This window comes from Micropterus salmoides, unplaced genomic scaffold (genome assembly GCF_014851395.1).
Source record: "Micropterus salmoides isolate LMB-PRFRI ecotype aquatic unplaced genomic scaffold, ASM1485139v1 Ms_hic_scaffold_1, whole genome shotgun sequence".
Classification (NCBI taxonomy): domain Eukaryota; kingdom Metazoa; phylum Chordata; class Actinopteri; order Centrarchiformes; family Centrarchidae; genus Micropterus; species Micropterus salmoides.
The window spans coordinates 65,724,783-65,738,005 of record NW_024040040.1 but is presented as its reverse complement, the minus strand read 5'-3'; the positions used below and the strand labels follow the sequence as shown (position 1 = coordinate 65,738,005).

Sequence of the window (13,223 nt, the reverse complement as noted above, 5' to 3'; positions counted from 1 at the left end):
GTTTTAGCACTTTGATATTTTTTCTGTAAAACAGTGTAATTACTGTAATAATTATTTTTTACACGTGTCCTTTGTTTCCTTTTGTCTGTACAGTAGCAGCTTGTGCTTCAACTCACTGCTCTCCTGCTCGTCCAGCTCGGCGGCCTCCAGCTTGGCTCCCTGCAGGCCGGGATGGACGTACATGTCCGGGGACAAGCTAGTCTCCCCGCGGTCCTCCTCCCGCACCGCCAGCGCGCTGAGGTAGGCCAGGTTGTCCTCTCCTTCCGAGAACGAAGGACTGTCCCGGGCCCCGGCGAGCATGCAGGACGGCGGGGTTTGGAAATGCTGCTGCTGCGGCTGCTGGGGAGGAGACCCGGCCAACTGCTGCTGGGTGTGGGCCCGGTGCTGCTGCTGTTGCTGTTGCTGCTGCTGCTCCAGCTTGAGGATATCCTTGACAGAAAACGGCGTGGAGGTGAGCGGGCTCTGCAGCATCATGTCATCCAGCTCCTGCTCTGCAGCACCGAGGAAATGAAGCCCGCCGAGTAACATGCACACTCCTTCTCCTTTTCCACTCTTTTTCTAACAAATAATTGAGCTTGATAGCCCCTTCTTTGGTAATTGGGGTTGCGTTAAGCCTCTGGACTCCCTCATCGCCATAAATCGCACAGAAACATGGGCATAAGTCCCGGTTTTGTCCATGCAGGTCTCCTCTCTGACAGATATAATGTCGAGCTTTGTAAATGGAGTTTGGACCGGGGCGAAGGCGCGCCTCTGATGTCAGGGGGAGGGGTGTGTGAAATGGAAAGTCCGCGTGGGCTGGAAGGGAAGCATTTGGGAGAGAGAGTCAGGGAGAGGGTAGGTGGGGCGTTCATGACGTATGTTCACGTAGTGTTTTTTTTTTTCGGACCTGTCTGAATATGGTGGAAAGAATTTTACTGACACGCTGCTCCTCCAATGCCCACTGTGTTTATCCGTCTGTACACGCTGACTACCCCCCAACAGCTTTAAAGCACAAATATTGTTTCAATAAGCACGTTAAAATCCCTGCTCTGCGACTGCAAATATATGACCCAAGCCTTTACTTTGCTTTGTTTTGTTTCAGTTACAGTTTTCAACAGTCGGTCCTTGTGTTGGTTCGTGCGTAAATCTGTGCGCTCTTTGGAGAGGCGCGCCAGGCGGCACAGTCGCTGCAAGAACGGCACGTCAAGGTCAGGTCAAAGCACAATAGAGTCAGTGGGAACCTCTTGGCATTGTAGTTTAACTTTACACAGTGCTTGAATGAAACCTTAAGCATCACCTCACGCAAAACAAATTCTGGTTGATTTTGGTTCACCGTAATTATAAAAGAGATAAAAGAGAAGATTGTGCCACCAAAAACCTGCAGTGAAAACGGCTTCACCCTGCCCTGGCCTTTAACTGAAAGATTTAAGCAACATTTTTGGCTTAAAGTGGTCGAACTCAATTAAACTGACAGGAAATAATGGATTCTGGCAGGTGCATTTAGAATTTTTAAATGAATTTCAGATTGACATCAGTTTGCTGAAGGCTGCTCGTCGGATCCATACATGGACCTCTTACAAAGCTAAGGTTTGTTAAAAACTCAACATTTCTAAACTTGCCAAGGTTTCCAAAGACACCAGATCTGCCAGACTGTACAACAGGGAAATGTTTGTAAAGTATTCCAGAAAATATAGAAAATATTAAATTTTATGTAGTAGATGAGACATTAAATGTCTGTTTGAGCTTTGAATATTTCATTCTTCTCTCATATGATAAAGCTCTAGTAAAGCACCCGTAAAATTACAATGAGCTACATATTTAAATGTGAGATTCTCTGCAGTTTGCTATTGAATGCTTGGTAGCTATAAACTCTTCAACTCTATCAAACAAAGACTATGTTTGATTTTGCCAGCAGCAGCAGGCTGCATTGGGTGTCTCTCCGTCCTCTTTATCGCGGGTGTTGTATTAATAACCGCCCTGGGCCGATAAGCAGGGCCCCCCGGGGCAATTAAGATTCCTCCAGGAAAACTGACCGACGTTTTTAGTCCGGCCTAATCTGCTCCTATCAGCTCCCCTTTCCGTTTTCCAGCGGGACCCCTGGCCTCTGTCACCCTGCTCCTTTTGACGGTTTGTCTCAACACAAAAAGCCTGTAAGGTTTTTAGAAAATATATTAACAAAACAAATGTTGGTAAGTTAGATTTCACGTGTGTCAAATTTACATCCTGCTATTTGACATATTGAAAAACTGGTTAAAGCCAAATGTAGGCCTACTGTACAGTTATGACGACGTTATTATGATAAAGTGGAGGAGCCTTCCACATTAACTCTTATTATTTATTATTATTATTATTATTATCATTATTATTATTATTATTATTATTAGCATTATTGCTGTTGTTGTTGTTGTCAAGGAGACATTTTCAGACGAACATCATGTTGTTTCAAAGCCTTCCTCACACTGCTTTACAAAATGTAATTCTTGTGGAAACTAAAACCCCTTTATTTCAACTCATAATTTTATTTTGTATAATAAAAAAGGTGAAATTTTAAGTTTCTGTGTGCAATAACGGAAAATAAACTCCTCTTCATGCCATTAACCCCCCAAATTGACCTTGACCTTGCTGTCCTCAGTGGTAGCTACAGCCATGATGCTTCTCTCACAGTGTTTAAGGATTTGTCCCCTTATAGCAGCATTTTGTGCTTGAAACGCTGCAAATCTTAACCATTAAAGATTATGTCTTTTAAAGAACGAGACTTTGGTCTAAACTGATGCTTTTCTGAATATGTAATATATTTTTGTTCAAATGCTTTAAATAGCTCCACAGAAGGAGCTGGACATCAACAGTTTATGTTTATGATGTGGATTATAAACCAAACTCCAGCTGAGTTTTAGGTAGCAGACACATGACTTAGGTATAAGACTATGTGCAATACGTGCAGTACTGGTATATATATGTATATATTTATATATATACATATATGTAATGTATAGTCTTCAAGTGTAGTAGGGTTTATGTCATTACAGATTAACTACTTTTATAGTGAAATTCTGGATTTCCCTATCTTTACATTTGACAGTTTTTCATCAAATAATTTATCCCAAAAACACAGCTGAACTGTTTTTCTCCTGTTAAAAAGACCATAATCAGAGCTTAAACATGTTCACAGCTGCCTTTGGCCAAACCCCAAACAAAGTGAAACTGTGAACTCCATTTCAGTTCTGCTGATGTCCTTTGTCCATTTTCATAAAATCATATTTAATTACCCTCAATCTAGGCCCGAAAGCCTCCAATTTTTGTGGAAATAATGTTGTCAAGTTTGCACAATGGAATAAATCCAACGTCAAAGCTTTGAGCTTTTGCCAAAACGTTTTGAACAAATAATATAATAATAAATTGGGGATTCCATGGCACTTGATCAAATTTTGAGATTAATAGGACCTTTTAGTTTTTCTAAATCAAACTTCTAAGCTTTCTGTAAGAATGACACAGTTTCACATAACAGACACAGTTTTCTCTGCCATATCATAATATCATACTTTGAATAAATTGTGAGTCAACTGTTGGTGTGCACATGTCTATATTGTAAAGTCAAATGTCTCTCTAAATGGGAAAGTACAATCTGGATCCTGCATGGCCTCTCAGAGACCTGGGCCAGGTCTCCCCTTCACTGCGTCCCTGTGTGTAACCCAGGTAGTAAATATCCTGATGTGCAGCAATTTAAGCTGGAAAAAGATAGATATATGTGTAGTTGTCCCTGTAGACTCCCCGGCGACTCTCTCCAATTCACGCGCGTCCTCGTAAAAATGTGCCAAACAAGGCAGGATAGTGTTTAGACTGGCACACAGCCGCCTCCATTTACTTTAAATAAGCATTAAATCCAAGGACGCCAGGCTGAGCACTGTGTTTTCTGTGTTGGGCTGACACTCTACAGCAGCTATAGGAAAGAAATGAAAACTTTAAGTCACAAGGCTGGATGATATTTCTAGGACAAGGTTTCCAAACTGGGATTCAGGGATCTCCATGAGTCTTTGAAGGGTTTCCGGGAGATCTTTCATGAGTTTTGGACATACAGGAAAGGACTAAGTCAGGTGACCATAGTCGTCATCATGGTAAGAAGTTTGGATAGGTCTAGGCTCCAAAACTAAGGTACAGGAAAAGATCTTGGTTTGGATTACAGTAAGAATGTTAAATACATAAGTTAAGTTACATTATATACATGACAAAAGTTAAACATTACCTAAGTTTACTTAGGTAAAAGAAGTCAGAGTTGACCTTTCACATGGGACATGAGCAGCAGTCTGTGAAAGTCCTGTGCTTGTTTCACCCATCCAACCACCCTAAACTCCTCTCAATGCAAACTTTGTAACTTTATATGATGTTCCCTGACTTTTGTGTGGCTAAATCCCGCAGCTTTACGAAGCTTCTTAGGTTCTTTTAGCTCATTATTTGTTTTTTTATAACACATTTTATAGAAACTCACCTCTCCCATCAATGTTGTTTCCAGCAGCATGGAGTAATTAGCACAAACAAACAGAGCTAAAAGGAGAGTGAATAATGGACATTTTTAACATTTTGCTTGAGGTGTGAACCTCAGGGATCATGACTGGGACCTCTGAGGTTTTGTCATCATGTGCCCATGCAGGAAAGCCCGTAGAGGACTGAATGATTGTGGATTCTTGTGCAAAATGACTGGTGCTAACAGAGCTGGAAGTAAGACTGCAGGCTTTATCTTTCACACAAACACAGATGTCAGTTAAAATCTCAGTGGAAACTAGTGGAAAGTCTGAAGAGAAGAATTATTTTCTCAAAAGATAAAACTAAATAAATGGACATAACTTCTTGCTTTCTGTGCTGTCAAAATTGTGATACTGATGATATGGGCTTGACGGTCTTACTGCCAATACAGTCTTTATGTTATTCTTATAATATGGTATAATAAGCAGAATATCATAATAAATACTGTGTTGAGAATGAAATTGATCTTTATAGACATCAGCCTTTTCTTTAATGATTAACTAATAAGACTAATAATAATATAATCTGCTTTGAGATTCCCATTAAATGTTTGTGAGGTTTGTGAGGGGGGCTATTATGCATTTTTTTCTAAAGGCTTCCTGTTATTTCAATTATTAGAACATGGTGCAGGGATGGACTCTCTCTCTCTCTCTCTCTCTCTCTCTCTCTCTCTCTCTCTCTCTCTGTTATAAACGGAGGTAACAATGGGAAATGCTACACCTCTTGTCTGCTGTCAATTGCAACCCAGCAGAGGCGCCAGGCGGCTCTGGATGGTTGGATGGAGAGAGAGGAGAGATAATCTCAGCCAGCGTCCTCAATAGGCTGTGTGTGTGCGCGCGCGTGCTTGTTTGTGTTTGGGGGCAGCTGACAGTTTTGATGGCCTTCTAAAGATTTAAGATGGATGTTAAACATTAAAGAGCAAGAAAAGGTATAGGGCTACTGTTTATAATGTTTACATTATCTTTAAAACATAAACCTGTTGGTGTTTTGTTACTAGCATATAATCAGAACAGCTACTCACTCCAGCAACAAAAAGAGACACAGTTTATTGTAAACATGCTACTCAGGCTGCGGTTCTAAACTCCATATAATATAAGCTGCCGTTAACAGCCTAAAACGAACAGGCGTAATTTAAGTTGCGAAACGGCACAACTCAAATTACAATAAAGTTTCACATTGAAAAAAAATTTAAATAACAAATGCTCCATTGTCGAATCTGTATATTAAATATGTGTTTTATACCTAAATATATATATTTGTAAAAACATGTTCTATGTAGGCAATTCTGAAAGCGTTTGGAAACGTGAGACAATTTGGTGAATTTTAGGAAATACATTTTAAAGCCTGTGTTCAGGGTCTATTCTACTGCATTTTTTCCTGTGATGAGGAAACATGTTTTGAGTCAAAAGAAGCTTTTAAAAGCGCGTCCCGTTGCAGATTTTCTTTTAGTAAAATTGAATAATTAGATGTAGTTGGTTAACTTATTTTTATTTTCTTAAATTGTCAACATTTGCAAAAAGCATATTTATGTTTTATAATTTGAGCGTTACGACTAAATTAAACATCAGTGTGATTCTGAAACACTCATTTATAATTCTGATGCCTTTTAGTTATTCACTGCCACTCCTGCCTGGTCGCTTTACACCAGAATAATCACAGTAATACAACTTTGATCTTTCCTAGACCTTTCATTAAAATGTTGTAATCTTTGTTCTTCTTCCATGAGATAAACGATTTTACATAAAGTAACTGAAAACTCATTGTTGTTGTTATATCAACATTCCCTTCACGTGTAATATTTAATTTAATCATGATGCCGAAGAAACACATTTTGAAGGTCTTACGTTTTTATCTCTTTAGAAAAACAATAGACCCTAACTTACATGAAGACGTCATATTGATTTTTGTACATAAATAAAATACACCTTAACATAAAGAAACAATTTCAAAAAAAGGAGAAAATCTTCATCTTTGACAGAGTTGATTTGATTCTCTGTTCGCAGCTCGCCTCCTGTTCAGCAGCCATGCGTAAAAGTTTGCGCGTCAGCTTAAAGGCCATTCGTGCACTGGTGCAATCGCGCGTGCGTGCTTGTGTTTAGATAGCACAGGCCTGCAGCCAGTAATAGCTCCATTAAGCAGAGTGGGAAGACTCTATCTCAGTGATCCGTAACGTCTATGTCCGCCCGGCAGGACACAACCAGCGGCCACACACCTCTCCAGAAAATACGGCTCAGTTTCCAAAATTTCCTGGATTTATCCTGCTATTAGTGTGTAATGTAAAGGCACAAGTTTCCACGTCATAGTGTGAGTTTACACGTCACACTCGCTGCTGATATTTGTTCCTTATTCCAATAGGTTACATAGTCGTTAAAACTTTGGGACAGGCCTCTATATCTCTCACACTCAGCCCCAAATACACCACATGACGCAACTGGTTCTGTTTATGAACCCGCCCGGCCTGCTGTATAAATTGTGGCGTTGAATGGTTTACCTAATGGGACTTCTGTTTCTCGTTTTCTGTCACCCGGCACGCCAGACTCCGCTGACAAACGACCGACTTTTACCGGCAGAGGAATTCCTGATTTATGTGGGAAATGAAACGAGAGCGAAACGTTTTTTTTCTCGTCCTAACCATGCAAATAAAGTAAATGATCTCCACCCAGTAACCATTAAGACCGGGCGATTTGTATATAAACGCGCCAGAGGAGAGGAGGCAATGTCTTTCAAGGTGATAGATGTGTGTTTTGTTATTTTGTTTCTCATATTGTAGCGCGATGAAGGGGGAATGAACTTGAGGTGGATGCAGGGAGGGAGAGCCCTCGCCCTGTATATCGACTCCTAAAGCATGCACTTCCATTGTTATTACTGCAGAGGAAACAAGTCGTTACAGCCACGGCGCTCTGATTTATGACCGTGTTGTTTCTTAACTTAAGTAGAAATTTCCAGAGAGGCTTGTTGGTCTAATTTGATGAGAAAACCATACAGAGGCAGAGATGCGTTTCCAGAAATAAAAGAATAAATGAGCCTGTAAGGCTCTTTAGTCTTATCACACCACAGGGATTAATTTTCTCAGTGCTTTCGAGGAGTGGAGCATTTTTATGATGAATAATTTCCCCAGATAAACTCAGGCCATGTGATGATCTCTCCTGTCTACTTTGAGAAGAAGTTTGTCTGTCTGCATATAAACTTTGGGGCATTAGTGCCTCCAGGGGGGGAGACAGACCACTCCATCACGACGCAGACAGTCCGGATTCCCCTCCTGCACCATTAGAGCCCCTTCACCCTTTTTTCTCTCGCCGAGCGTCTCCTTTATCAGCTCTCTATCTCCTAAACAGCGTCCAGCCTGGCTGCTTTACAACCTGCCGAGGGTTTCAACTATCAATCACCGCGGGCTGAGCTCTGCCAGGCCCGGACCGAGTCTCTGTCTCTCTTTCCGGGTGTCAGGACGCTTCCCTGCATGGAGCATCTCACAAGGACAACAAGACCCGACAGACGATGACTGCGGATTTGGAGTGGTATAAAACGGAAGCATGTAAAACAACAACAACAACGTTTTAAGCATGCATTCTCTCACAATTTTCTAAAACACACATAAAGAAAATAAAAAGAAGAACGTTTTTCCATCTTCAGAAACATTGCTGTTATGCAACATTACTATTATTCATTTAAGGAATCATGAATTCCATTTCACCTGACAATCAAATTAATATTTTTCACAGACGCATTATGGAATACATCTGCATCCAACATCATATTATTCAAAAGAGGAAATGTGATCTCATCCCAAGAAGACAGACTGTATTTTTTAAGGTCAAAGAAGGAAAAAAGAAAAATTGAGAACATTAAAAGCCACTTTCTCTCTCTCTTATAAAAAAAGTTAAACATAGGCTGCTGAAGTATATTTGTGCTTTCTTTATCTTTGATGTATGATCCATTAGAATAAATGCTTTTACTTTCTGAGTGGCTTCAACGGTTTGCTTTTCTCTTCTTTGGTCTCCAAAATCCAACCTTCAAAGAGCAACTTTCAATACATTAGGAGACGAGCAGAATCCTTCACCCCTGCACGGGCTTTTAATATGTTTATGTTTTTTGCTGTTTATGATTTGCCATCCTTTCAGACGAAGAACCATTAGACATGTTCGGGATATATATTCTTCAGTCCGGATAGTGACCGTGCAGGGGCTTCAGGGCCCCCTCAAAACTGCTCTGCTGTCCTGCAACAACTCACTTGTTCAGAAGATGCAGAGAAAGTTCCCACTCACACGACCTCTGTCAGTCCTGATGTATTAACTCCGAAGGCAGAAATATTCCCTGCAACTTCTTAACCACAAGCTGCTACTGAAGGAAATTCTATCAGTCAATTCATTTTTTCAAGTGTCACAAATTTAAGGTCTAAATTGCCATCCTTCTCTGCCTTTTTTCTTAGGCTACTTCAATAGCTATAAAATATAGTTTAATTGTTAAAAAATAACATTCATTGTAGAAATAATTTACAAATTCTGAAATAAATAGAGTATCATAGTGTCTTTCCGTGATTAGTTGATTTTAAGTCAACGCGCTTTATTCGCTTTTACGCACAGGTTTGATCACGCACGGCAGGCCAGGTATCGACTGGTGCGCGTGAACGTCACATCATGCACGTTCTCTTTGACCTGCCAGTTACCCCGTCTCTGCTGGAGGACGGAGAGCCTCGCTGCCCGCGACGTGCCGCTGCCGGTCCCCGAGAGGCTCTCAGTGTTTAGGCGGAGGAAGGGCCTGTTTCCTGGATCAGGCTAAACACGGGCCTCCGGAGCGCCGCGCTCAGGCGGGACCGGCCCGCTTCTGGCCGGACGGACACCGATAATACATCACTTCGACCAACGGGTCCCCCTGGGGCCGGGCGAGCAGAACCTCACAGCTGGGAAGGCTCCGAACAAGAAGGGGGGTCAAGGGCCCCCTGCACCGCTGCTGCTCGGGAGTTTGTCATCCTTCGGGATGACAGCAGGGTGGAGGGGTGGAGGATGTTTATTGCTAGGCCTACTTCTCAGGGAAGCTTCCTGCCATTAACTTTCACTTTCACTTCAAGAGTGAAGACACTGACAAGGTTTTAATTTCTCTCAGTATAGTCCAGTTTCATGAGCTTTTCGATGGGTTTGAGCACTGACAGAGCATCGATTTCTACACATTGCACTTGACGTTTTACTGCAACATCATTTACCAAAAGCACTTTAAAACCGTTTTTTAGGTAAATTAATCTGAATTCAAGGTTTCATGTGCTGTGAGCAAGTAACTGATGATTGATGACCATTCAGTTATTATAGATTATCAGGTGCACACTGTTTTCAGGTAACACTGAATATATCCTTTTTTTGGATTTTGAATCTTCATTTGTCCTCTAGATAAATTTTCTAGTGATGTTTATGAAATAAACTATGACTCACTTGGGGTAAACACGCAGGTCATTAAAAGGTTGTATGCGCCATTTCACAGATATCATGCAAATTGCTATAGCTACAGCTTACTTTATAAGATAAAGAACCACAGACACCTGTCATTCAGGTTGTATATATTTTCCAAGTTTTCTACTGTCAAACATACTTAAATCACTTTGCTAATTTTAATGTATTGTATCGTCTACATCTTCAATGTGCAGCTTATGAACCATAGAAACAAAATAAAAAAAGATATAAGATTTATCAAATTGGACTCGATGTAGGCAGGTACTCAGTATCAAGAGATCAGGAGCAAAACACAGAATTGTTTGTCGTTTGATTTGTTTTTTTGGTTCTGGCCTCCAAGCTCTCCTGCTCCTGTTGTGCCCTTCTCCAGTTATCCGTCCATGGACTCATATAGGTCTAAATCTATATCTCAAACATAGTGGAGCCTTTAACGAAACCAGTAGAAACCAGTTCCATTGGAAACTGTTCATAGAGAGGTCTCTCTATAATCTAAAGTAACCTGATCATGTCTTGCTTCTACAAATGGATTTAAGCTTTATCTCAAAGCCTGTTTAAATAGAACAAAAAGTATCTGCATGGCTTGATCATACAGTAGATAAGAGAGAGAATTTCTGCTGTGATTTACATCACCTAAATCACAAATGATTTTGACAGTCAGTTCACATAAATTTCGTCAACTAACCTGTCAAAATCATTTTCTAAAACACACAAGCAGTCAGTGAACAGAGGCAGTGACTTTTGATCTGTTAGTCAAAATGGCTATATGTGTTAAAGTTAAAAGGAACTGTGTTTTCAGTTCATTTGAAGCCATCTTTGGTGTTGACAGGAAGGGGATTCATGTGAACATTTCCACTCTGCATCACCTCTCTGTCTCTCAGTTCCTCTAGCTACAGTATTTGAGAAGTGTGTCTCTGCTTTGTGTGTGGATGTTTACCTGTATGCCATGACACGACCTTGGGCTGTGTGTGATGCGTGTATTATATGTGTACAGTACATGTGAACTAGTGTGTGTGTGTGTGTCAGTTGGGGTTGGGTGTCCTCTAAACTGAAATTGATGCTGTAACTCAGTCCAGTGAATCAGCTAATGAGCTTGTTGGACGTGTAATTAGCCTTAGAGACATGTAATGATGCTGGCAGTCCTCCATCTGACACTTCATTAATGTGTGTGTCTGTGCGTGTCCCTTGTGAGTGTATAATAGGAACAGCCAGGAAAGATAGTTTTCACAGTCCTGTCCATCTTGTATTTTGTTTCTTTCCCAAATGTTCTGAAGTTAATGCAGTTAAAGCTAAATCCTCAGCTCCCACATTTCCTCTTAAAATGTAATTTATGTGAAGAATAGGTAAGCAACTCACAGCTTCTTAGTTCCTCTGTGAACAGGGTGTCTAATATTTATATATGTAGTGGGGTGAAGACGGCTTCCAAATCAACATAAAGAACATTAGAAGCTCTTAAAGTAAAAATAAATAGAAATACAGTCATTACACATTATCAGGTGCACACTGTTTTCAGGTAACACTTATATCCGCCGCTGTCAACAAAAGTTTGCTAAGGTGTCGTGTGACAAACAGTAGAAAACAGGAGGGCACTCATGTTATCCATGATATTCAAGTAAATTTTGTCCATAACCTATATATTATGTTGACTTCATCACATCATGTGTTTGATCAGAATATCTATTCATATCAAATCATGCATCAACCATATTTCATTTAGAAATGGCAGATTTTTAATATTTAATAAGCAAATGTTTTTGTTGTTTTTTTATCCTTGTTTTTGTTCATTCTACTTTTTATTAGTTTTTTTATTGACAGTTATTAATTATTCTACTGAATCTGCTGTTCAAACGTATTGGTAGATTATAATTAGATTTACAGTGTCATCTTTAATAGTAATGTTTATTAAACTGCAAAATTTAGGCCAAATTTGAGTGGGAAAAATGTGAAATGTCCAAAAACAATATGTGCCTCTATGTGAGTTTATCACATGTAAGATCAAAAGAAAAATCGCATATATGTATTACATGTGAAATCCTGTTAGTGACGTCTTTGAATTCACGTATATGTAATATTTGAAAATCCCATCACTCATGTAAAATGATAGCGTCAGAAATTAGGCTATTATGCTAAATTATGTTCTGCATGTGACAAGTATGTGTTTTACATGTACAAATTGTGCTTTTTCTGTAAGGGAAGGAATATTATGTTAGTCAGGCTCTAGCATATGTTGTGTGTATCGTGTGCATTGTTTTGTATGACCTCGCTGACCTGCGCTGGATTAAGCAGCTAATATATCTGTGGAATGATTCTGCAGGTCTAATCATAGCAGAGGTAAGGTGTCTGCTACTACACACGCACACACACACACACACACACATTTAAACAAGTTGTGTAGTTTGAAGCCTTGACAGAAGCCAGTAGCCGTGCAGTGCTGATGGTTTGATTGACATGTTTGCCATTGTGCAGTGGGCGGGGCCTAATGCACACAAGCACACACATTCTGCACTCTGAGATCTTTGTCCACACCCTGAAATAGTGCTTGGCCTAACAGAGAAAGAATGACACACACACACCTCAGCAATGCAGTACTGCTCACGTCATGTACAGGCCTGTCCTCGCTGCTCTGTGTGTGCCTGTGTGTGTGTTTGTGTGTGTGTGTGATTTGGCCAACAGATCAGAGAGCTGGAAACATAACAACGTTCGCTCTCGGTGCATCTGAGCAGCAACAGGAATGTCAGGAAGTGCTGGCCATGTTCTGACGCTCTGATGTGACGGTATGTAACGCCTGGAGTCACATTTTGTTTTGTCACTCTGCCATTTAAAGCTGCAGAGCTGCTGTGATAGTTTGCCAGTCATCCATCTGCAGGATAAAGACGGCCAAAAATCTAAAATGCTGATGTTTCATTTCCTGCACAGTACATGAGATTGATCAGGACGCCTGCCCCTCAGAGTTGATGAAACCCTAAACCACATTGTTAAACTTAAAACAATTTGGGGAAGATTTAGAATAAACAATATTATATAAAACAAGTTATCTGAGGATCCTGAGCAACTACAGGGAGTCTAACTGTTGAAGGGGCTTTATTGCTAAAATGACCACCTGTGAGGTCAGAGGTGAAGGGATCGAAGATGCAACATGAGACAAGCTGTGTGTACTGAAGACTCTTTGAATATCTTTATGCATTATTTCAGATTCCAAGCTTTGTTTGTTGGTCAAAACAGCCCCCACTGTCAGTCCAAACTCTTCCAACAACAGTCCCAGACAGAGCTAAAAACGACAAGAAGCAGTGA

General features: G+C 40.5%; 1 protein-coding gene across 1 annotated transcript; it reads right to left on the bottom strand.

Annotated features, from left to right (window-relative positions):
- Positions 1 to 51: 51 nt before the first annotated feature.
- Positions 52 to 1,264, bottom strand: LOC119891662 (homeobox protein Nkx-2.3-like). Its single transcript, XM_038703498.1, has one exon. It carries the CDS (start codon positions 526 to 528, stop codon positions 52 to 54), a length of 477 nt encoding a protein of 158 aa, XP_038559426.1. The 5' UTR covers positions 529 to 1,264.
- Between the last annotated feature and the right edge of the window lie 11,959 nt (positions 1,265 to 13,223).

Bases quoted from the DNA above. Each gene is read 5' to 3' on its own strand.
- LOC119891662 (XM_038703498.1), bottom strand. From the start codon at position 528: ATGTTACTCGGCGGGCTTCATTTCCTCGGTGCTGCAGAGCAGGAGCTG.